At 43.7% G+C, this 25,377-nt stretch overlaps 1 protein-coding gene across 1 annotated transcript in view; it reads left to right on the plus strand.

Moving 5' to 3' along the window:
• ube2wb (ubiquitin conjugating enzyme E2 Wb) overlaps positions 1 to 14,537 on the plus strand; it is a 93,775-nt gene extending 79,238 nt beyond the window's left edge. Inside the window, exon 6 of the mRNA XM_041190150.1 lies at positions 10,089 to 14,537. Within this exon, the coding sequence (XP_041046084.1) occupies positions 10,089 to 10,102 (14 nt within the window). The 3' untranslated portion in view covers positions 10,103 to 14,537. The remainder of the gene's footprint in view (positions 1 to 10,088) is intronic.
• The last annotated feature ends 10,840 nt before the right edge of the window (positions 14,538 to 25,377 follow it).

Below are 25,377 nucleotides of genomic sequence, written 5' to 3' on the forward strand. Positions count from 1 at the left end.
GCTAGACTTTGACTAAACAATTTCTTGGTAGCTCAGTAGTTATATATTTGCTAATCACTTTCTCTTAAGGCAATTGCTTTAGCCCTGGAAATCCTGTCTATGCTGAATACACTGATCTCTAGTACTGGATTCTTACAGCATCCTCAGCCCTGCGACAGTTATACTTTAGTCATTGATTAAGCCTAATACTGTATTCCTCAAGCCATCTTCCTGGCCAATCAGCATTGTAGCTTTGGCTTCTGTTTACTGTTAAGCTAGACTTGCTAGAGCCCACATGTGCAAATAGATCTAGTTATAACTTTAGTTCACTCCCAAAGGACCCACGGTGTTCTTACTTAAAGCTAAATTACAATATTTAGCACTAAGAGATGCCAACTTTAAGATTTTCTTAACAACATACCCCAAAATTCATGAATCATCTCCATAATACATACAAATTAAGGCTTTTCATCACTAAGCCTATGTACAGTGCAATTTGAAAATTTAAGCCTTAATGGTTACACAAACGTGCCAACGAGGTAAAGTTCAACAGACTGAAATAAGGAAGGACTTACCTTTTATAGAATAACAAGAATACAAATCATATCTTTTGGCTGAAGGTGATTTACGATTTTAATTTTTCATTTAGTCTTTTGAAGGCGTTTGGATATTAGCAGAAATTTTCTTGTCTCAATTCAGTACCATGTATATTGGAGAAAATATTTAATTCCTCGCATGGTGTTCACATTACTGACCCTTTATTTTGAATTCTTTCTTGAATCCACTTCACACTTCAAATATTCTCTGTATTGTTTTCAAGTATGCTCTTGCATCTTTGCACCTGAACAGACAGTGAAGGTGACTGTTCTGATGGGGTTCATTTCAAAAGTTTATAAAAGGAAAAAATGTGTATTGTTACTTTGGGCATTCAGAAAATCTTTACAGGACCAATTTCCCTGTCACTTCAGATTACATGCAGGAAACTTGACTATGCATCTTGTTTTGAATGAAGACCAAACCCTCCAAGTTGTTGGTAAGATCTGCTTAGCGACCAATAACATTTTGTTTAAAGTAGACAAAGTTTGAGATTCAAGATTCTGCTAGAATAGAGCCACAAGATTCCACAGGTTTTAAACAAACAAAAATGAACTTTACTATACAAGGTCAAAAATAAAGCAATTTACAATATCTATCTTATACTCTAATAATCGGGGTTAATATGAGGTACATGTGAATGGGATGCAGTCATACAGTCAAACGCACCACTCTGCACAATAAATGCCAAAATGCGACTAAAACAGAGTCCATGGATTTCTCAACAACCCATCCAAACATCAGTGAACTGAGTCAACCAAGCTCACTGAAACTCTGTCTCTCTCATGAGGGATTCCATTCTTCACCTCTGAAGACCTAATATTGGAATTCTCTCTATTAGTCGCCCTAACTTGGATGGCTTCAATGACGGCCCACCTCGAACTCGTCTGCCAAGATTCAGTTCCTCTGGATTCCCGAGTCTGCACCTAAGCATCAACTCACAAGCACAACTTCAGCTTTCTGACCGCACTAGGCAGAACACGACTGCTCCAAAGGGGTAACTTTGCCTCAATGGCCTACAGCATGGAGTCACCAACCTTCTGCTGCCCTCTTTGATTGCCAGGGCTTTTCCTGAACCCCGTTCAATTGCCAAGGCTTCTCCTGAGCCATCTTCAATTACCAAGGCTTCTCCTTTGCCCCATTCACTTAAAGTCTGTTAATCACAGTCCTTTACATAATGGGAGCCTCTTTCTCTGCTCCTCTCTTTTTAACTGAACTCGGACATTTTCCTGCCTCTGTCCCCTGCCTGGGATGCTTCTTTTGGAACCTCTCCCTGCCCCTTCTCCCTTTGGACCTCTGCCTAGTCTTCCATGGCACTCAGCTTCCAGTCACCTGATCCAGTTTTTCACGCTGGTTTCCTCATGCGCAGGCGCACTGGGCCAAAAGAACATCATAAAAATGTAGAACTGCGCATGTGCAGCCCACTCCTTGTCTGCACGTGCGCAAAAGCTCCGAGATCCATCAGGAGTTTAAATTCCCGACCTCCGCATTAAACTCCATAGTAAGTTAACTTTCATAAGAATCTATAAATATTAACTTTTCTTTGTAAAATCTAATGCATATGCTTCACCATTGTGCTGGTTTCCTGACCTCATCCAATTGTAATGACACATCAGTTGATAAAGGCTAAGTTGTTTAAACCCCAGAGGGAAACTTGAACAACTGTCATAACCTGTATTTTCAATTGGTATGTTTGAAATGCAGCTCTGAATTCAGGAATAAGACCACCAAGTCTATAAAACTAAATTAAACATTTATTAATTTAACAAATTAAACACACACATCTACAAATGACTCATCTACAAATGACTGCCATAATAACTTTTAAACAAATCCCCAAATTAATCTCTCCCAGGTAAATCTTCACCAAGGCAACAATAACCCATAGGCCAGAATTTTCCATTTGACGGGTGGACACGACCAACTCAGCAGCGGGTGGGCAGCCGATTGCCACCACTGAAACGGGCCGCGCCTCCATTTTCTGCGGGTGGGCCAATTAAGGCCCGCCCAGCGGGTTAGCAACTCCTGTGAACAGGAAAATAGTCGCGGGAGCAGGTGGCTTCAGACTGCCAGTTCCAATGGGGAACTGGCAGCCTGTATAAAGAGTGGCCAGGCAGCCTGCTTGAGGCAGTGCACCATGGCCATTTGGGGAGCGAGGGAGGAAGCTGTGGTTCCTCAGGAGCATGAGCAGGAGGAGGGGGGCAGGCTGCAGGAGAGGCCAGCGGCAGGCCACTGTGCCCCTCACTTCTCTGATGCATGCCTTGCTGCCCTCCTCCATGAGGTTTCCAGCTGTCGGCATGTGTTGTATCCAGAGGATGGAAGGTGGAGGGCCCCCACGTCACCAGCCAGGCGTGGAAGGAGGTTGGTGACCCTGTGAGTGCCCTTGATGATGTGCGGTGCACTGGCACCCAGTGCCACAAAAGATTCAATGATTTGCTGCGCTCTGGAAGGGTGAATACCATGTCGGCCTTGGCCATTTGACCCAGAAGGTAGCCTTAGCCTTTGAGCACCACCACCGCCCCCCCCCCCCCCCTCCCTCCACCCACCATATGTCTTGCTGTAGTTACTGCATAGGGCATTTGGCACACGCTGGGTGGGAAAACGGACACTAACCATGCTTGCATCAGCCTTAGTGGTTGAGGAGAAGATGGGTTCTCCCCAAAGCATATGTTGGTGTTTGTCGCATTTTGAGTAGTCTGGGGGCAACCTGCAGGGGAGGCTGCTAGACAAATATCAGAACTCCAACACGTCATATTGATGGTGATGATATGGTGCAAGGGGTGCCTCAAGGTGTTGTGGCCAAGTGCCATCTGCTGGCATTGGCGCCACACCTGGTTGCGCCCCCTTGCCGTGGGTGCTAAGACCCATATGCTATTCAAAGTGATGGACGCCAAATGTGTCCAAGGTGGCCATTGGGGGAGGGGCTTTGGGAGCAACCGTACTATCTTCTGGGGACTGATCACCAGTAGTATGGACAGGAGCCACTGGAGGCCTCAGATGGGCCACTGTGGTTGGGGTGCGGCGTGCGCGTGCAGAGTACATGAGCGATCAGCCCCAATAAACCCTCTGCTCTGCAGGCAAAAAGTCAACACCATCTGTGGGAGCGCCAGAGGACTGGAGGTGGGTACACCCTGCTCCAGCGCCTCACAGCCTTTGAGGAGCAGGCCATGGAGCTGGGCAGGAGGCAGGTGGCCAGGGCAACCGGGGGCGGTGAGGCTGGGGTCCAGCGGGCAGGTATTTGAGGTCCACAGTCCCATCCACTCTGTCTGCCCACCATCCAAACCACTGATGGTTGCTGCAATCGTTAATGCTGCCACACTGCTCATTCACAGACTGAGACATTCTGACGTGTGGGTCGTCCCCTCGAGGATTTGCGTCTCCATCACCTTCCAAAGTCACCTTATCCCATTTGTGACAACTGTCATCGTGGCCTAACATGTCATGGCATCGCTGCTGCACAGCCAAAGACTTATTGCATCTTAGGGGTTTGGGACCTCCTGCACCCTTTCAGCCAGTGCGCCCACATTACTGTGTCCAAAAGGTCCTCAGCACCTCAGCTGTGAACCTCATGACACTCAACTTAAATAAATGCCACCATGTTACTCATCCCTGCGCCAAGGGGAAATGTTGCCTTCTGCCCACCCAGTCTATGCCCCTCCTAACAGTATGAAGGTCAATGATATGACCTCTCAATCTCCTGTGATCCACAGCAAAAGTCGCAAGTGTTTGCGATGTTTCCTCAGCACCACAACTCTCCAGGCCAGAATGCTTCCAGGTCAGGTACCTCTGCACTCTCCCCAATCCAATGGCACATAACATGCCGTGTGGCATTCCTGAGGCCATCTGACCAGCCTGTCTGCATGCATGTCTGATAGTTGGGGCTCCTCTTGACTCTTTTCCACCCCACCAATGTTTGTCTCCTTCGGGTCTTGAAGGGTGAGCGACTTATGAGGCTTGGAAGGGGTGGGGGGGGGGGGTGGTGGGGGGGTGGTGAAAGGGATGAAAGGTTTAACTGATTGTACGCTAACTGATGCACTGTCCTTGTTGTTAATTTCAGCATCACCACCAGGTGGCCGCACCCAAAGACACCGCAGCCCACCCACCCCCCCCGCACCTGAGGCACAACACATGCAACTTGCGGCACATCATTTCAGCCAGCCAGGCACCAGCGCAGACACAAACACCTCAGTGGGGAATTTACTGTCGGCTAGTGTCCCAGGTCACAGTGGAGAGGGCACTTCACAATCGCTGGAGGCGATGGTAGGGACAGAGAGTGCCAATGGCGCCAGCAGCCAGAGGACTGCAGAGGATGAGGCACATGATGAGTCCGGCACTGATGATGTACCTCTGGAGTTGTCACCAATGCAGCAGCTGCAGGACAAGCAGCAGGAAGCGTGTTTGCATCTGGCAGGGTTGCATGAGGGTATGCTTCAGTTGTCTCTGCGATGGAGGAGTCCAGGCAGAGTGCACGTGAAGGCATGAACCTCAGGGCAGAGCTTCAGGCTTCCTCCACTGAGAGATTGGCAACTCTCATGGAGAGGGGTTTCAGTCGGATGGAAAATCTTCTGATTGGGTTACGCTCTGACCGAGCCCTCACAGCAGTACTGGCCACGGGTGGTCATTCCCAATGTGGGAGATGTTGTGGGCACCAAGCGTTGGTGCTCGGTGCCCCTACATCTCGGTGAGCAGGGAGGTCAAAAGAGACCTCAAGGCGCAGCAGCAGCCTGTTGTCGCTGCAAGCTCCTCTCAGGGCGCTATGGATGAGGGCAGCAGCTCCTCCGCCCCTCTGCCAGTCAGTGTTGCTTCCGTTGAGGCCACTCCCTCCCAAGCGGAGCCAGCACAGGCTCCATGGGCCATCGACGCCAACAGGACAGCAGAGTCAGCAGGCTGTCTCACAATCCACTCCGATCGATGGAGCGGTACCTAGACGTAGCACCCGTTAACGTAAGCATAAGGCACATTAGGCGCTCAGTGGGTTTGTCACTGGTGATTTTATGTTGGCCTTAGAATAGGGAACAAAATTCTTCTTATTGCAATGGAGAAGTCTGTTATTTTTTTGAACATAATAAAGTCCACTTTTCTGACCATGGCTGAGAGCGTTTCCTTTGTGGTGCGTTTTTCTTTTTCATAGACATGAGTATTTTAATGGACATTGATGTTTCTGTACTAAGCCCTTAGTTGCAGCTGATAAGATGGAAGATGTAGCACCTAAGTGTCACGTGTGGAAGCGCCAGGCAATGCTGTTCTTGCTGACCCATGTGTGTGGAGCTAGCTGAAGGTTCTTTGGATTAAATTGTCCAGGGTGTCCCTGCCTCCTTGGTGTAATAGCGGGTCGGCGTGCTGCCTCTCATCATCGCCCTGTGCTTCCTCATCCTCTGAGGCACTGCTGGATTCATCACGTGCAGCCTCATCCAGGGCATCAAGGTCTTCGTCAACTGCATCCCCCCTTTCCAGTGCAAGATTGTGTAGAGCGCAGCATGCTATCACTATCAGAGAGATGCGATCTGGGGGGGTACTGGAGTGTGCCCGCTAAGCGATCCAAGCATCGGAAGTGCATCTTGAGAAGACTGTTGGCTCTCTCCACCACAGCCCTTGTGGAGGCGTGGCTCCAATGTACCGCTGCTCAGCTTCTGTTCTTGGATGGCAGAGAGGCATCATGAGCCACCTTTGCAGCCCTTGTCACCCAGCAGCCAACCATCCAGCTGAGCCAGAGCACTGAAGAGCCCCGGCACCTGGGAGTGTCTGAGGATGTAGGCGTCGCGGGAGCTGCCTGGGTACCTTGCACAGACTTGTAGAATTTGCATCCTGTGATCACACACTATCTGCACGTTCATGGAGTGGAAGCCCTTCTTGTTGACGAAGGCACCGGGCTCACCTGCTGGCGCCTTGATGGCCACATGTGTACAGTCTATTGCACACTGGATATGGGGGAAGACAGCAATGGCTGTGAAGCCACTGGCTCGCTGTGCCTGACTTGCCTGGTCGCAGTGGAAATAGATGAAGGTCAATACCTGTCTGAACCAAGCGTCCAACCTGCTTGACACAAGTGTGGACAGCAGGATCACCCACCGACCCCTGGAAGGAGCCAGAGGCATAGAAGTGGAGGGCAACTGCGAGCTTCAGAGCCGCTGGCATGGGGTGTCCACCCACACAGATGATATCTCAGGGCCAATCATCTGACAGATATAGTTGACTGTCTCCCTTGAGAGTCGGAGCCTCCTTCGGCACTGCACCTCAGTCATGTTGAGGTAGCTGCTTCGCCGCCTGTATACCCTGGCAGCAGGATAGTGGTGTCTTCTGCGGCCCCTTCCACCTTGGACAACCTCTTGGCTCTGCACCTCTTGTGCCTGTGCCTGGCCTCCCAAAGGTGACTCCCTTGCAGGCTGATTGTCCAGTCCTGGCCTCCTCCTTATTCTATCCCTCCCTTCCTCCTCAGAGGAGCTGCCTCCAGTAGAGATGGCAGAACCCTTACCCCCGGGCTAAATGGAGACCTCCGGAAAGCTGCAGGCTCGATAAAGATTACTGTCTGCAGGCTGGTTTCAAAGTATACAAAAAGCACTTGGAAATCGATGTGAACTGCTAACAACCAAACAGGCAACTTTAAAACACTTCCTGCAATTAAAACTTCATGTAAAACATGAACAACCCATCTGAGTCCACATATCCCACCAATGCATGAGATTTATTAAAAAATCTCCTACCCGCCTGCCCATTGGGCCCGTGCACTGACCCGAAGTTCAAAATCCTGGACAATTGGCAAGTTAAGGGCCTTATTGAGGCCTTCAGTTAATGGCGGGTGAGCATCCCGCTACTGAGCGTGCCCGCCGACCGAAATATTGCGATGCTGCTCGCTGACATCAGCATGCGACATTTTAAGCGCTGACTTGCGGGCTCCACCACCTGCATGTCAGCTGGAAAATTTTGCTCATAGAGTTTAAACAGACACCCGGCAAAGCATATTTGACCTTACAAATTCAAGATGAGGCTCCTTTGCAGACAGTTGTTGGATTACAGGCTGGATGGATCTTAAAAGGCTCTGACTTACATACGCAAACTTCTTTCTGTTTATACCTAGCTTTTCCTTTGAATGTAAATTTTCCATTGTATTACGAGATTTTTAATTTTACCTCTTCTAACAATAATATCCTTTCATTCCACCAATTTTATTAGTAAGCTGAAAAAAATAAACACATTGCTTGGCATCTTCTAGCTAGGTGCAAGATATTACTCCCACTCTTGAATGCTTTATTCAACAAATACAAATTTACATTTTCTATCCTCCTTACTGTTTACCCAGTTAACATCTCAAAACTACTATACATCAAAGCACCCGGACTAGCTGGCTTTACTCCAATTAAGGCACACAGCCAAACACATGGACACAGATCCCACTACAATCCAATTTAAAAAATAATTTCCAATAACATTATAGACATTAATATCTCTTCATGACACAATGAATACATCAGTTCAATGTTTTAAACAAAATCTCTTAGAAGTTAGTAAGTGATCTACAGTATTTTTATTTTGATTAACAGAATTTTAGACTTGTTTTTTTTCAGATCTGTGCATGTTAATTTTTCTCTCCAAAGTTTTTGAGCATCCTGGTGACCTTCTGTGTAACATTGAATCATGAGGACCAGAGCTTTGCAGATTCAATACAAAGGCTGCTTAATTTGTTTACCTTAGCTGAGATTATACATTTGGTCTTAGCACGCCAAGGAGAAAGTTAAGAAGCATGGACTCTGGTATCAAAGAACTCCTGCTACACAAGTGCATGTTTGTGGATGTGTGGTGAGGGAGAGCATTGGGTTTTGCTGTGACTCTTTCTAGAGTCAATCATTAATGAAAGATAGCCACTGGGATGATTAATTGTGAGTTACCTGTCTCCTGGATCCATACCTAGAACTTAAAGCACCTTCAGAAGAGGAGGAAAGAAAAATATTTATATTGGCACTAAATTCCCAGTCAGCTCTAGGTTAGAACTTCTTGCAGTTATTAGGTTTGTGGCTTGCACATGTAACATGGTTGGAACAGAAAAAGATACTTTTAACTGACTTTATGATAATGGAAGCAACTGATAATACTGAACAAGTCCAAATCAATTGAAAAGCAAGCTTATATGTTTAACTCAGTATGAATGTTGCTAATTTTTCTGTTGTATAAGGATATGTTTTTGGGGCTATACTAAGATTATGCATTAAGAAATTTATTTTTGAACCTACATAGTCATTATTAAAATAAAACTAGCACTTTACATTCATACCTGCAAATTTCCTAACCTCAACCATGTTGAGAGATGTTCAGGGAATGTATTTCTACAGGTTAGAGGAAAATGGTAGTTTGTAAGTAATGGTGCTTACATATAGCTGGTTATAGAAGTACTGGCAGAAATTAGGAACTACTGTCTACTGGGTAAATGTAAGAAAAAAAAGTTTGAAATCATTTTTAAGTGTGCCCTATGTTATACTTCACATCATATCTTTATTTCGTGTCGATCACTAGACACATGCTGCTTTACTCAGGAGAGCCACTTCCAGTGGTATTTAGTCAGTTCTTGTTGCAAGTTGCTAACTGTATTTGTGGGCTTGGGTCAATCATCTACAGTCAAGTGTGAAATAGTAAAACCAAAGCCAAGTACTCCCAGTGGGAACTATTAAGCATTTGTCATTGGTAACATTTTCCATTAGAAATGCACAGTCAAACCCATCACATGGAAAGTTTTAATGCCTCTGGTGGCACTGGTAAACATTTACTCAACAGCGTTGTCTTTGAAAGCAATCTTATCATCTGAGGTGAGCTTACAGGAACTCGGAGAGAAAACTGAATAATTTTAAATGGTAGCCTACAAAGCTACAATGCCTTACACAGCACATTAAAGTGGATGAGTGACCTAATGGGCATCTTATTGCCTTTTATCAAGTAGGCTTAGTTGGGATGATCCTTCTAGATGCATTGGGCAAGCCAAAGCAAAGCACTGATAAGTCATTTGATAATCTTACGAGGGTCCATCACTTGGCTCACAGTAATGTTGTACAGTGCAAAAGTTTACACTCTAAAAACTATTCAGTAAATTCAATAGTATAAATTCAATAATATCAAAATAATGAACAATTTTGATAATGCAATCTTTTGTCATACTGTCGACTCTTGTCACGTGATTATTTTTATGGCTTTCATTGCAATATTGTAAAAATAAAGTTCAGTGAAAGAGGTATTTGTGCATGAAAACTCAACAGTGTGAAAATTGTAATGATTTGAATAGCGTTTACAATCTGAAAAACAGATCATTGTGCATTATTATAGATCCTTAACATCATTTAGAGTAGTAACTTGATCTGTTTCTGATGATTGTATTAGCTACTTGAGCTCCAAAAAAAATTAGTAATTTCTAGCTTTATAAGGCTTTTCTTGCCTTTCTACCTCCATGTCCTAGTTGTGATGCAATGTTTTCAATAATTACATATGCCACAGTCCTGCCAGTATTCTTATTCCGCTCTATTTTTGTTTTGCAGATGATACATGTTGATGTTCAGATTCTTGTAGAGGAAAAAGTACTGCTGAGTCCAAAAGCACTTTGATCAGTCAAACTTTGAACTTTAACACAAACTTGCCTGCAGGCGCTAGAGACTACTTCCTTTACTGCATTTCTACTAGTGTACATTAGGGCACATGCTGATAGCTGGTTACATTCCTGCAACTGACCCTATTTGATTTATTGAACAGTATTAATGCAGCATTTAGGAAGAAATCTTGTAGTTTCAACAATTAAACATCTCTGTTGTTTAGTTTACTGTGAGGATATACCTCGTGAGAAGGTTTAAAGCCCTCCTATGTTGTGCAATAAATGGATATTGGCGCATGCTTGAAGATTTAAAACAAAGGAAATCTGTGCAATAAAAGCAAAGGGATCCATTTTTAATTGATATTTGCAATTTTATTATTGTACCAAATTTGATGCATTGTGGTCACATGGTATGTAAAAACTTGTGGCATGTTTTGCTGCAACAACAAATTGCATTTAATGAAGCATTCCAAAACTTAAGAAAAATTTTGAATGCCAATTGTCTCTTTACAAAAATATATTTAATTTATTGTACTTAAGTTGAGCCAAATTGCCTTCGGAAAAATATATTCTTCGTGGGTATTTGTCAGGGTCATTGACTAGCCTTCAGTGTGGGCCCTTGTGCTCCTTTTTCCCAAAAAGACAGTTTTAAACTGGAACACAACCATAATGTATTGCTTCGCATTCATCTTTGTTTCTCCAATATCACATTTTTGTTATCATACTTGAAGCTTCTAATATGAAATATATTTTGAACGAAAAGCTGTTTTGTCCTAATATTGTCCTGTAAATTATTTCACTTGTAAATGACACCTTGTCTTTAATTCTTTACACTATAAAAATTTCAATCCATCTTGAAGGATACAATTAATGTTTTGACATATTACTTAAAGATGTTTAACATATATGTTGCTATGTTATAGTTTATTAGCTTCTCATTATTATGAAAAGGATAGAGCTAGTCTTTGTTACGCCATTATTTATGAATAAAATTAAATGCTATAGGTTGGAATTTGAAAGTAATTGTAAAAATATGAAACTTGAATAATCTATACCACTATGGCATATATTCCTAATAGCAAAATTAGGGCTGAAAACTAGGTGGAAAACAATTTCAGGGTGCAACTGTTGAAACCTCCAAAGACAATACCTGAGGTAGACTAGAGTTGATGGTGAACTTTTTCCAAAGGAGTGCTGATCTGTGTAAGAAATGTAACCTTTTGTGTACTGTGTTGCCTTAGCAGCATTCACAAGTTGACTTTTGTTAACACTGGCAACAACATCTTGTAAATTTTTAATATAAAATTAAGAAAAGTTGGAAACCATATTTTCATTCACAGTATTCTCTGAGTAAATCAGAGCAATATGGTCAGATCATTATTATTTTCAGTGATGCAGCATCTCAAATACAGGGTTATATAATGTGTGTGGCATCCCCTTCTAAAATATGCAAAGTTGTGTTTTTTAAATATAAAGATGTTAAAGAAAAACAAATTGATTGATTGGCAGTTTTCATAGACTTCCCTGTAGCTGAATTGAGTTATTCACTAGCAACTTTTATGCACAACATTCACTTGATTAGCCAGAGCATAACCAGCAGTGATTCTAAGTTTAGTGATGATTTTGGACAACATTTGTAAATACTGATCTACTCTCCATTTATTTTTCCACTGCTGTACTTCAGTCTGAAGTGCCTATATATTGCCTGGTGTTAGCCATATTATAAAGCTATATTAATAAGGCCCATGATTAACACTTAAAGTTAAATTATTTGCATATCCATCTACTGGCTGAGAGTTTTGTTAAATTAGGACTGCTTGATCATCACAGATTTACAAAACTGGGATTAAAGTTAAGGTAGTTCTAACACTCAGCAAATGACCACTGTGAGAACCATTTTTCAGGCAGCATTGGTGATTTTGTGTGAAGTCACAATTTATCTGTTAATTAAATCAAAACATTCTGTTTCCCCAACTGCCTTTGGATGTGGGTTATGGGGCCTACAACATTCTGGGAGAAATTTATCTCAGCAAATTCTATCATTTAAAATCTTAAATATCTAGGATGCAATATTAAAACATTTCCAAAGCACTTGAGTGTATAATTTGAAACCTCTGCAGGACCAATGTTCTGTTTTAATGAGACTTAGTTTATCTTTTTTTAAAAAGTACACCAGCTAATTGACTTGATGTAGTTTGAATGTAGTCTATATTTGTACAAATATTGCACTTGCAAAAGTTTTACAAAATGCTGCATTTACCATTTGTTAATATCATTGGAGGCGGAAATAATCTCATGGTTTGCAATGTTAATTTGGCATTGTGATAGGTCAAATTTGTATACTGTTTAATTACACCATATTTTCTGAGTGTACCGTGGAGGAAAAATAGATGGTAATGAATTGGCTAAAGAAAAAAAAACTCTTAGTTTTATATAGTAGAGCACTTAAATAATAACATTTATTTCTGAATAACTACAGTATTCTGCAAAGGATTTTCTAAGCATTGTTTTCACTTCTGAACACATTTTCCACAACTTTTAGTGAAAACTTCATTGAGTGGGAATTTCTTAGTATGCTCTGAGCAGACCTTCGCATGTAGAATATGTCATGTCATTTTAACCTGGTAATTCTTCAGAGATCTTTTATTCATCCCACCCAGTTCTTCCTTGCCTAGTATTGAAGAGTTTAATGGACTGCTTTCTGCTGAGGAAGGTACCTACTAAGAAATTATGTAACTTTAAAATTGGACTTGTATTTGAGCTACTTAAATTTAATGTTTTGAATAATGCCAGACTACAGTTACCCAATGCTAACAAGCTTTACAAAATCTGAATAATAGCTTATTTAGAACAGAAGCCTGAACTTTGACACTTGCTATGCAAATTCTACTTGGTTTAGTTTTTAGCTACAATATTGGGCTAATTTATGTTAATGTTTCTTAGTTTTGTCTGGATGGAAGGAAGAGTCGAAAGTGTGAGATTGTTGCAATACAAGCAGTTTTGAATTAAATATGTCGTCTCTGGCTTAAATTAAGGATCTATAGGTAAATCCCTGTCATCTCTGGCCTTGATTTTGTTTTCTCTGCTTTGGGTTCTTTGGTTATTTCATTAGATCAGTCCTCAACAGCTAAGCACCCCAGGTGAATCAATGGTCCTGAACCTTAAAGATCACTAAAACAAAGTTCAAACATAATGCTCACTAAACTGGGATAGATGTAGGGATTGTCAGTGTCTTCATGTTAGCGAGAGGGTTCTTGTTCCTTTTTGCCGTCCAGTGACCCCTAATGGAGAGGTGTGTGTGACATTATCAAGGCCACATTAGGCTCAGCTATGAGGTTTTAAAGGTGAATAACTCGTCGGGAATGTCCAAAATTGCTTGTAAAGGTTGTTCATGAGCACTAATTTAGGATGAGTTATTGGCTTCAAAAAAGGAGAAAGAATGCTGACATTTCCTCAAACATAATTTTGATAATATAGGGGTATCCTCTTTTACCACCTACACTACTGAAACTTTTTCGATTAACAGTTATTTCCACAAAATTCTAAAAGTGCAGTATTTTTAATGTTCTATGTGAGCATTCAGTTAGTTTTAAAACATTTTGTGCAAACTAGCTGTCCAATTGTACCTCAATACATGTTCTCAAAGTACATGCAGATCTCCTGCAAAGGTCACTGTAGCACTAGGATGAAAATGCATTACAAATGGGTTTTTTCTCTTAAATGTTCTGATGTAACTGTTGGTAAATGCAGTGCCTGGTGTGAAACTTAGCCCTACATACTGGGAAGTTACCAGGTTCCATCCCCAATCGCTACTGAACTAGCTAATCTCACCTAGGATTGCGGGAGAGATTTAACGGTTAGATAAGTGCTCGTGTGGAGGGGGAGTTTAAATAATGCTCCTGCACACCCTCCCAGATCAGTTGCTCCTGCTGGAAACTACGTGTGCATTTTGGATGAGGCTTGATTGAGATGCCCCCCAAAGTCAGGAATTATAGAATTGGCCCCCACAGGACAGGAGAGAATTTGGGTTGGGGAAGAAATACCGTCAATTTTATTACTACATTCTCTGGTCCCTGCATATTTGTCAATCTTTCCTCCGATTTGGGTTTATTTTTATGCTGTCATTTCTATAAAAGTTATTTGCTGTTTTTACTCTGGAAATAAGAAATGTGATACACAGTCATAAGAATCTCTTCTGTGAATATGTTCTCTAATGTCTAATCACCTGTATATTTTATAACTGTGTTACTGGTCACTTTCACCACCAATCTAAAGGAACAGTTTTCATAATCCTATCAAAGTTGTGTTCCTTAAAGAAATTTTGGTTTATTTCTAATGCAAGGACAATGACATTCAACATAGTTGTTTGAAAATAATAAAAGTTAACATTAAAATCCTATCAGTACCAGTTGTCTTGTGCTGTTTGTTAAGGACCTGATGTGAAGAAGCTCACTGATGCAAAAATGATGGTGTAATTAGGCATAAAATCACCAAGATGAATTTATTTCTGGTGAGGTGCTTGACAGCTTAGGGAACTTGTCTCTACCGTTTATGCATTGCACTATTTAAAACTCTGTGTCATATATAGCAAAAGAATCGCAGGCTTGACTCCTTAAAACTTCATTTTATATCTTTTTTGGCATTAGCAGAAAATTGTCAGTCTTTGGTAGGATAAATTGTTATTTGAATGCTAATGACGAGTTCTTTGTGCAAGTACATCTGGTCAGAGCTTCATTTTTGAGAGCAATATCAAGCTAGCAGTATAACCTTAGCATCCTACTTGTAAGAATATACATGTTGATATAATAATGCTTTAATTGATATTTCAGACTGAGGGAAACCACTGTTGTGTTCTGCTCTGCCTTACTGAAGTAGACAGTATTGAATTAATTAATTTAATTTTTTGTTGGTAGTTGTAGATATAACTGTCCTAACTCAAAGGCAAATTGTCACAATCCTTTAAGTTTCCTAAGTAACTGTGATTGTGAAACAATGGTTTGTATCTGAAACATTTTCCAAGAGAAGTCAGCAAAGAAAGATTGACCCCAAATTAACACATCAGTAGAACACCTGAAACTGAGAATCTTGACAAGGTGGAGAAGTGAGAGTCCTTGAAGCAAACTCATGAAGCAAAGAAAACCAGTCAGAGCAGAAATAACTCTTTCGAGTTTCCATCTGTTTCAGATGAAGTTACATTGTTTCATAGTTTGCCATTGTGAGGTTTGAACTCTTCATCTTGGGGTTACAAACCCAGTACCATAACCACTTGGCTATTTAGGCCAAGCTAAAAAGTAGAACATGCTAAGGATTTAGTATTATTGACTCCACTTAAGGTGAAACAACAAAGTATTGAAGATTCATAGGAGGAAAAGAATAACTTTGCATGGTGAATGTTGAAAAGTACTATAAATAGGAGGGCCAAATTAAAGGAAATTGAGGTTTTGGAGTAAACTTGGACTAAAATTGGAGGAATATTTTCATAAAATATTTAACTGGAAATTAACAGAAGATAAGTTGAAATTAACTTCAGGGTACATTCTGGACATTTTGTATGTGGAGAATGAAAGCATGGGCTGCAGTGTTTCAACAAATCAAACAAATAATCTAACCTTGAACAGGATTAAAAATCATATAAATATTTTCATTCCATCAGAAAATGCTTTGCTTGCTTTGGCAGCTTCTTTACCCCCTGGCACCTTCTCCATTGAACACCTCACCTTGTTCTATCTCTCTTATTTCTCATTCTCTTTACCACCATCCCAAGTTTCTTACAAAGACGTTCTCCTTCAGCCTCTCCACTGAGCAAGTCCTCATCCTTGGTGATTACAATCTTCATTTTAGGCTCTTTGCCCTCTTTGAATTTACCTCTTTACTGTCCTCCCTAAATCTCTCCCTCCATCTCATTAACTCTGCTACTCATATTCACAGCTACCCCTTTGACATTGCTTCACCCTCGCTTCCAGTATCAAGACCATGTATTCAGCTGTCTCTGTATTTTCCTTCCATCCATTTGCCTACCAAATATCTCCCACCCTAATTCCTTAAATTGGCATTTCTAGTTCCCCCCTTAGCTCAGTTCATTCATGGGACACATCCCTGTTTTCGGCTTCATTCCCACTAAACTGCTGACCACCCAAATTCCCTTCCTGATCCCCATGTTGACTGACATTAAGACCATAAGACATAGGAGCAGAAATTAGGCCAATCGGCCCATTGAGTCTACTCTGCCATTCAATCACGGCTGATAAGTTTCTCAACCCCATTGTCCTACCTTCTCCCTGTCACCTTTAATCCCCTTACCAGTTAAGAACCTATCTATCTTGGGCTTAAATACACTCAATGACCTGGCCTCCACAGCGTTCTGTGGCAATGAATTCTATAGATTCACCACTGTCTGGCTAAAGAAGTTTCTCCTCATCTCTGTTCTAAAAGGTCTTCCCTTTACTCTGAGGCTGTGCCCTCGGGTCCTAGTCTCTCCTACTAATGGAAACATCTTCCCTACGTCCACTCTATCCAGGCCTTTCAGTATTCTGTAAGTTTCAATCAGATCCCCCCTCATCTAAACTCCCATCGAGTATAGACCCAGAGTCCTCAAACGTTCCTCATATGTTAAGCCTTTCATTCCTGGGATCGTTCTTGTGAACCTCCTCTGGACCCTCTCCAGGGCCAGAACATCCTTCCTGAGATATGGGGCCCAAAATTGCTCACAATATTCTAAATGTGGTCTGACCAGAGCTTTATAAAGCCTCAGCAGCACATCCCTGCTTTTATATTCTGGTCCTCTCGAAATAAATGCCAACATTGCATTTGCCTTCCTAACTACCGACTCAATCTGCAAGTTAACCTTAAGAGAATCCTGGACTAAGACTCCAAAGTCCCTTTGCACTGCAGATTTCTGAATTCTCTCCCCAGTTAGAAAATAGTCTATGTCTCTATTCTTCCTACCAAAGTGCATGACCTCACACTTGCCCACGTTGTATTCACATTGTTTCCTAAGGTACTATCTCTTCCCTTTCAAAACCACCATCATTTTCCCCCTTCTCAAAAGAACACCCTTCTTTCTTTCTCCTCCCCCCACCCCCCCACAGCCTTTGCAAACTAACTCCATCTCCAATCTTCTTTCCTTTTCGACATTCTCAAATGTGTTGCCCTCTCAAATACATGCCAAGCTTTCCTGCAATACCCTATTAGATTTTTTTCCAACCAGGCTCTGTTCCTGCCACAACGCCAAACTGACCCTAACCAAATTATATCTTTTGTAATTGTAACCATGGCACATTCTTTCCTCACCCTTTTCAACCTCACTGTGGTCACCCACACCATTCTCCTCCAACACTACTACTGTTGCACTCTTACCTAGTGCAAGAAACACTTCCATGACACCTTGAGGTCCAGCAAAGTGAGTGATATCCAAGTTTCACCTTGCAACCATCTGCCTCTCACCTCCATAGCTTCTCCAGCGTGCAAATCCTTTCAAGCACTTTCTTAGCAGCTACACATTAGAATATCTTTCCAGGCTTCACCTTAGCTCTTCATCTCCTAAGATAACAATGACAGCGTGTCTCCGTTTACTGACCCAGTGCTCACTATCCCCAGTGAGTCCCCTCAAGTTTAGTGTCTCCCTCCTAAGCAAAGACTGGAATCACAAGTCCTTAATGACCACATTTTCTAATTGCAACAGAATAGGGCATACAATTTTTTTTATTCATTCATGGGATGTGGGCTTCGCTGGCTAGGCCAGCATTTATTGCCCATCCCTAGTAGCCCTTGAGAAGGTGGTGGTGAGCTGCCGCCTTGAACTGCTGCAGTCCATGTGGTGTAGACACACCCACAATGCTGTTAGAGAGTTCCAGGATTTTGACCCAGCGACAGTGAAGGAACTGCGATATATTTCCAAGTCAGGATGATGATTAACTTGGAGGGGAAGTTCCAGGTGGTGGTGTTCCCATCTATCTGCTACCCTTGTCCTTCTGGATGGTAGTGGTCGTGGGTTTAGAAGATGCTGTGGAAGGAGCCTTGGTGAAACCCTGAATGCATCCTGTAGATGGTACACATTGCTGCTATTGTATGTCAGTGGTGGAGGGAGTGAATGTTTGTGGATATGGTACCAATCAAGTGGGCTGCTTTGTCCTGGACAGTGTCAAGCTCCTTGAGTGTTGTGGGAGCTGCATTTATCCAAGCAAGTGGGGAGTATTCCATCACACTCCTGACGTGTGCCTTGTAGATGGTGGACAGGCTTTGGGGAGTCAGGAAGTGAGTTACTGGTCACATGATTCTTAGCCTCTGACCTGCTCTTGAAGCTGCAGTATTTATATGGCTAGTCCATTTCAGTTTCTGTTCAATGGTAACCCCCAGGATGTTGATAGTGGGAGATTCAGTGATTGTAATGCCATTGAACATCAAGGGGTGATGGTTGGATTCTCTCTCATTGAAGAAAACCTAACCTCCAAGCACCTAACTTCCAAGCGAGATGCAGAAGTGGGTTTGAAGTTCTGTCCCCAGCCACCCTGACTCCAATAAAGGAGGATACGTGGACATTGTGAGGGTGCCGTCAGTGCAGGCTGTAGAAGATAAAGAAATGGGGGTCACGTAGTAATCTGGTAAAAGCATTACATGTGACTCTTGCCACTTGCTCCAACGTGTGACTTATGTGGAGCTCTGTTCATCAATGAGTGCAGCACTAACAACACTTGAAGCTTGACACAAGCCAGGACAAAGCAGCCCATTTGATCAGAACTTCATCACTGACGCACAATGGCAACAGTGTGCACCATATACAAGATACACTGCAGCAACTCGTCAAGCCTCCTTCAATAGTACCTTCCAAACCCATGATCTCTAGCACCTAAAACAGCAAGGGTAGCAAATGCACAGGAATGCCACCACCTGCAAGTTCCCCGCCATCCTGACTTGGAACTATATAGTCATTTCTTCACTGGCACTGAGACAAAATCCTGGAACTCACTCCCCAATAACACTGTTGATATACTTACACAGGATGAACTGCAGCAGTTCAAGAAGGCAGCTTATCACCATCCTCTAAAGGGCAGTTACGTTTGGGCAATAGATGCTGATCTCTCCAATGATGCTCACATCCCATGAGACAACTATAGATAATCCTCATTGGAGACCTGAGGAAGCATCCAGCTATACTCAGCTGCCACAAATGCTGAACCTTAGGAGTCATAACTGTGAGCACTTGTGGAGCAGCAAAGGGAAACTTAGTCATCTGTCAGAATCCCCAAAGGCAAGATGGTACTTTGTGCCGAAGATGCAAGAGTCTATCTTAGCTATCCCATGATGTCTCTGGTACATGTTGACATGATGACCTCCATTGCAAAAGTAGGGTGCAGCAAATCATTGAAAAGATTCAGGCCACAACGGTCTCCACGTGATGGTGGTTACCTTAAGAACAATTGAGCAGTCATCTCAATGCCTGAACAGTACATTCAAATATATTCAAGTTCTCCTCATACTTGGTTAGCAGGGAGGTGCAGGTCGGCCCTGAGAGGGAAGAGGTAGGTGTCATTGGGGGCTATCCTCGAGGGCTCCCCAGTCATACCCTGCCCAGTGGCCCCTGTGAGGATGCACAACAGCTGACTCATAACCCCATGATTGAGACTGTCCCTCTGAATATGCAAGTGGGACAGTCGTTGGAAGGATCCTCATGAGCTCCACAAAGTAGAGAATATCTGCTATGGCCTCTAAATTGCCAGTGCCTGGGAACAAACATTCTTCCTCCAGCTTTGCTGCAGCATCACATAGAAGTAAGAGAAAGAGCACGCTGGAATAGTCTACATGGCACAGAGGGATTCACTTGCATGCAACTTCTAATGTTATTGATGGATGATAAACTTTTATTCCTTGGAAAGGGGGTACTTTATTTCCAATTCCACATGGACCATTGGTAGGGTATAGCAAAGGAATGGCATGAGACTATAGGTTCTCAGTGCAGGGCAAAGAATGTAATGTGTTGATTTTTCCCAGCAGAGACCTTTGTTTGCTGGAAGGGGTGGTGAGTGCATATACAGTTAGTGGCAGGATAAGTGATGGTACCAAGGCAATGATGGTTGTAATGTCCTTAGTTGAAGCATGCCTGCATGAGGGCACCGTGGGTTTCTCAGGCATGCACATCAATGCAATACCACTTCACGGCACCTCTGGTTATACTCCACCAGGCCATCCTCTTCTGAGGAAGTCAGTCTGTTCCTAGCATCCTCTGGTGTCAGTTCCACTTCTCTTTGAAGTGCCAGGTTGTGCAAGGTGTGGACACCACCCCTGTGAGACAGATCCTTGTCAGCCCATATTGCAGGACTCAGAGAAGTCAAGGCATCTGAAGCATATGTTGATCAAGTCCATGCCTTGCTCTGTTGTGACTCTGCAAGATAGAAGGCACCTGTTGAACACCACCTATGCTTCTGTGGTGGTACGCTGCTATCATCGGCAGGTCTTCAGCACCGAGAAGCCATCCATTAAGGTTGTGTAGAGGTATGAAGAGCTGAGGCACCTGAGACTGCTGGAGCTCCCTGGAAACTTTGTGCACAACTGGATGAACCTCTTGGGGGAGACACATACCAGCTACTCGTTGAATGAGTGGAAGCCCTTATGATTAATGTGCACCTGGATAGTCTGTTGGCGTCTTGTTCACAGCATGGTGCAGTGAATTATGCCTAGACGTGAGGAAATCCTGCCATTAAGGTGAAGCCTGTAGACCTCTGGGCTTGACTAACCATATCTGTCTTGAACTAGATGCGCTGTGATGCCCTCTGATACTAGGCATTCATCATCTGGATAACACATTTTTGGGTTGTGGATTATTAAATCTCACACATGTCTGAAGCTGAGCCCTGAGCTGAACGCATTAAAGCTCAAAGTTATGATCACTTTAACCGCCATGGGCAATGAGTGGCTGCCTTCTGCTCCTAATGGTGTTAAGTCTTCCTCCATCAGGATGCACAGGTCTACAATGACAAGAAGTAACAGTTGCAGCCATCACGGGTACCACTGCTATGTCGTCATGGAAGCGCTACATTTGATCTATAGATACTGTGTGTTGTAGTGTCTACTACTTGGTGCAGCCCTTTGGCCATATTCTCTGCTGCATTCACATATTGTTCTCCGTGCCGGTGCCCCTGTGACGCTTGCTACCCCTGCCACTGGATGCTGAGATGCAGAGCTCTGTGGGTTGTCCTCAGTGACCTGCCCTACCACAGAGATTGTGGGAACCCTGACTGTGTGTAAGGGCATAGACTTAAATGTCAGTACAATCTGTCAGTTCTCCAACTGCCTTCAGTGGAATGACACCAAATTTCTAATGCTACAAACTTTTCAAAGTTTTTTGTTTGATGAGATGATCCCATCAGCACCTTCCTTACACAATGGCTGGCCCATTGGTTGCAGGTTTCCTCCCTTTGTACTGCTGCAATGGAAGTGGTTTGTGACTTCAATGACTTTACATTGTGTGTTGCCTTCCTTACCTTGCTGCACTATCTTGCAACCTGAGTGCTGTTGGGCAAGGACCATTTCACATATAAAATGAGTCTTTATTGCCGCCTTAAATGGCTTAATTGGCTTCACATTTCACCCCATACTGAGAAATCCGGAGGGATTACCAGCTAGACTTCTTTGCCGACGATTTTCCCAGTCCGTCTGCCACAGATTCCATCCCTGACCGTCTGGTAAAATTCCACCCTATATTTGCCATTGTTTGATCATTTTTTATTACCATCTCTGTGAAGCATCTTGGGACCTTTTTCTATACTAAAGATGCTGTATAGATGCAAGTGGTTTCATTATAAAGCATTTCATCAATATTTTAAAATCTTTCAATATTTGGCACTTAATGAATACTTTGATAAAACAACAAATGAGGTGTGCGATGCCTCTGACGCTCCTGTCAATTGACGCCCCTCAGGTGTGGAACAGAGACTCTGGATGTGTTGGGGGCGGCCATGCGGTGGTGATGCTGAAATTAACAACTAGGACAGTGGTTCAATTAGTGTTCAGTCAGTAACACAATTCATCCCTTTTCCCCCCAGGCTCATAATGCACTCAACCTTTCAAGAACCTATGGAGACAAACATTGGTGGGGTGGTAAATAGTTAAGAGGAGGCCCTAACGTTACATGTTCATATAGACAGGCTGGTCAGATGGCCTAAGGAATGGCACATGGAATGTTATGCGGATAAGTGTGTGCTTAAGCACTTGGGCAAGATAAACAAGGTATTGGGCAAGATAAACAAGGCATGGGAATACAGCAGAAATGGCAGGACCGTGGAAAGTAAGGATGATTACAGGGACCTTGCTGGGCAGACCCGTTAAGGTAGCAGAACAGGAACATAAGGTATTTAACAAGGTAAAAGCCAGACTTGCCTTTATTAGCTGAGGAATAGAATGTAGGAAAAGGGAGGTCATGTTGCAAGCGCAGAAAATGCTGTCGCACCACAGCTACACTTCTGCGTTCAGTTGTGACCTGCGGTTCATGGGAGGGACAGCATTGGAGTGGAGAGAGTGCAGAGGCTCCTGACCTGGATGCATGCTGGTCTGGGGAGTTGGAGTTATGAGGAAACATTGCATAAACTTGTGACATTTGCCATGGAGCACAGGAGATTGACAGGTCACATTATTGACCTTCATACTGTTATGAGGGGCATAGAAGGGGTGGACAGAAGGCAACATTTCTCCTTGCCACAGGGATGACTAACGTGGTGGCATTTATTTAAGTTGAGTGCCATGAGGTTGACAGGTGAGGTGCTGAGGACCTTTTGGACAGAGTAATGTGGGACGCACTGGCTGAAAAGCTGGTGGAGGTGTAAACCCTCCTAAGATGCAATAAGTCTTTGGATGTGCAGCAGCGATGCCATGGCATGTTAGGCCATGGGGATAGTGGTCACAAATGGGATAAGGTGACTTTGGAAGGTGCTAGAGATGTGCATCTTCAGGGGGCCGAAAGACCTTTGTGTATGGCCCACACGTTTGAGTGTGTCAGTCTATGAATGAGCAGTGTTGCTGCCTTAATGATTGCAGCAATTATCAGTGCTTTGGATGGTGGGGAGACAGGGTGGATGGGACTGTGGGCCTCAAATACCTGGCCGTTGCACCCCAGCCTCACCGACACCTGCTGACCTGGCTGCTTGGCTTCTTTCTAGCTCCATGGCCTGTTCTTCGAAGTGGGTCAGTGTGTGCAACATGGCTTGGCCACCACCAGTGCACAAACGCTCTTGGGTGTTGTGCTCAGTTTTTGCCTGCGGAACAGAGAAGAGAGTTTATTGGGGCTGATCGCTCATATCCTCTGCATGCGTACGCTGCACCCCAACCACAGTAGCCCATCTGAGGCATCCAGCAGCTCCTCTTCATACTGCTGGTGATCAGTCACCAGAAGATAGTACGGCTGCTCCCAACACCCTCCTCCAATGGCCACCTTGGACGCATTCGGTGTCCAACACTTTCAATAACACACGGGTCTTAGTGCCCATGGCAAGAAGGTGCAACTAGGTGCGGCGCCGAGGCCAGCAGATGGCTGTTGGCCTCAACACCTTGAGGCTCCCCTTCCATCATCTCATCACCATTAGAATGACGTGTTGGAGTTCTGAGTATGTGCCTAGCTGCCTCTCCTGCAGGTTGCCCCCAGACTACTCAAATGCGACAAACACCAACATATGCTGCAGGGAGAACCCAACTTCTCATCAACCACTAAGGCTGATGTAAGCATGGTTATTATCTGTTTACCCATCCAGCATGCGCCAAATGCCCAAAGCAGTAACAACATTAAGGCGGTGGGGGGGGGGGGGGTGTTGCGGTGGGGAGCCTCGAAGGCTAAGGCTACCTGCTGGATTAAATGGCCAAGGCCAACATGGTACTCACCCTTCCAGAGCAATTTCTCCTGGGAACAACGTTGGGGATAGCAGCCACTCAAATAAGAGTTATACTGGGTCCCTGTTCAATGGATAGCATCTGGGGAGCTTACTGCCTCTGCCACCTCCTGCCAGGCCTGCTTCATTACGTGGGGGGCCCTCCTCCTCCCATACTTGGGAAACAGGACCTCTTGCCGTGCTGCCACCTCCTCGAGAAGGGCAGCAAGGCAGTCATCAGAGAAGCGAGGGGCACATTGGCCCCCCGCTGGCCTACCCTGCAGCCTGCCTTCCTCCTCTGGCCTTGCCTCCACCGGAGCCTGCTGTGCAGACCCCCTGCACCTGTAGCTGGCCATGGTGATCAGCCTAAAGGAGGCTGCCTGGCCTATCTTTATACAGACTGCCAGTTCCCCATTGGAACCGGTAGTCTGTACACACCCGCCGCAATTTTAATAATCCCGCTCTCCACAGGAGTGTGAAATGCGCTGGGTGGGCCTTAATTGGCCCGCCCGCGCAAAATGGCGGCCCAGATCATTGGCGGCGATTGGTTCCGCGCCCGCCCGTGATTGGGTCAACCCCACCTGCCTGATGAACGGAAAATTCTGCCCTAATGTGTGTAAGAAGTGTTGCCCCTGACTGATCCCCAACCAGAATAGCCACTCGGTGGGATTTAAATAAGGTTATAAAGCTAGACAATGTTACTGTTTTATTTTAATCTTAGTTGTTAAGAATGAGTTGGCTGCATGAGGGTTAAGGGTAGCTGAGCTAGTCATGAATCTCTCAGGTAGAATGCTGACCAATGAATCCGTTTTATACATCTGATTTTAAAAGAGCATTAACAAAAGGAGGAATAAGTATTGCTTATCGTTTTAAAAAAAAGTTAGTTGCATTTCCTTTCAGCAAACTTCCAGATGGCCCCAGTAATCTTGCTGTTAATCCTTGGAATTGCTGTAGCTGTATAAATTTCTCCTTGGGAATCTCCAGCATTGTGCTCTGCAGTTCCCTTAGGTGTGATGGAATTGGGAAAGTTTTCCACCAACAGTGAGCCCATGACTCATGTATGCAAAGACGATAATACCAAAGTCTCTCTTTCCCCATTCTTCTCTTCACCCCCTGCCTCAATTTTTCCTCATTTGAATTTGCTGGCCCACGATTAGGTTCAGTTGCACAGTTGTCTATCACCAGAGAAGCTATTTCTGCTTTGCAAGCCTAAATAGTTAACATAGGCAGGAAATTCAACTGGGGACAAAATAATAACCAGGTTTTTCATCAGATCTCCACATTTAAGCATTTTCCAGCAACTGTTTCTAGATATTCAAATAAATAAATAAATATAATTGATCCATGATACATCATTGCTTAAACAAAATAATTTGAGGAGCAAGGGAC

This window comes from Carcharodon carcharias, chromosome 6 (assembly GCF_017639515.1).
Source record: "Carcharodon carcharias isolate sCarCar2 chromosome 6, sCarCar2.pri, whole genome shotgun sequence".
NCBI lineage: Eukaryota > Metazoa > Chordata > Chondrichthyes > Lamniformes > Lamnidae > Carcharodon > Carcharodon carcharias.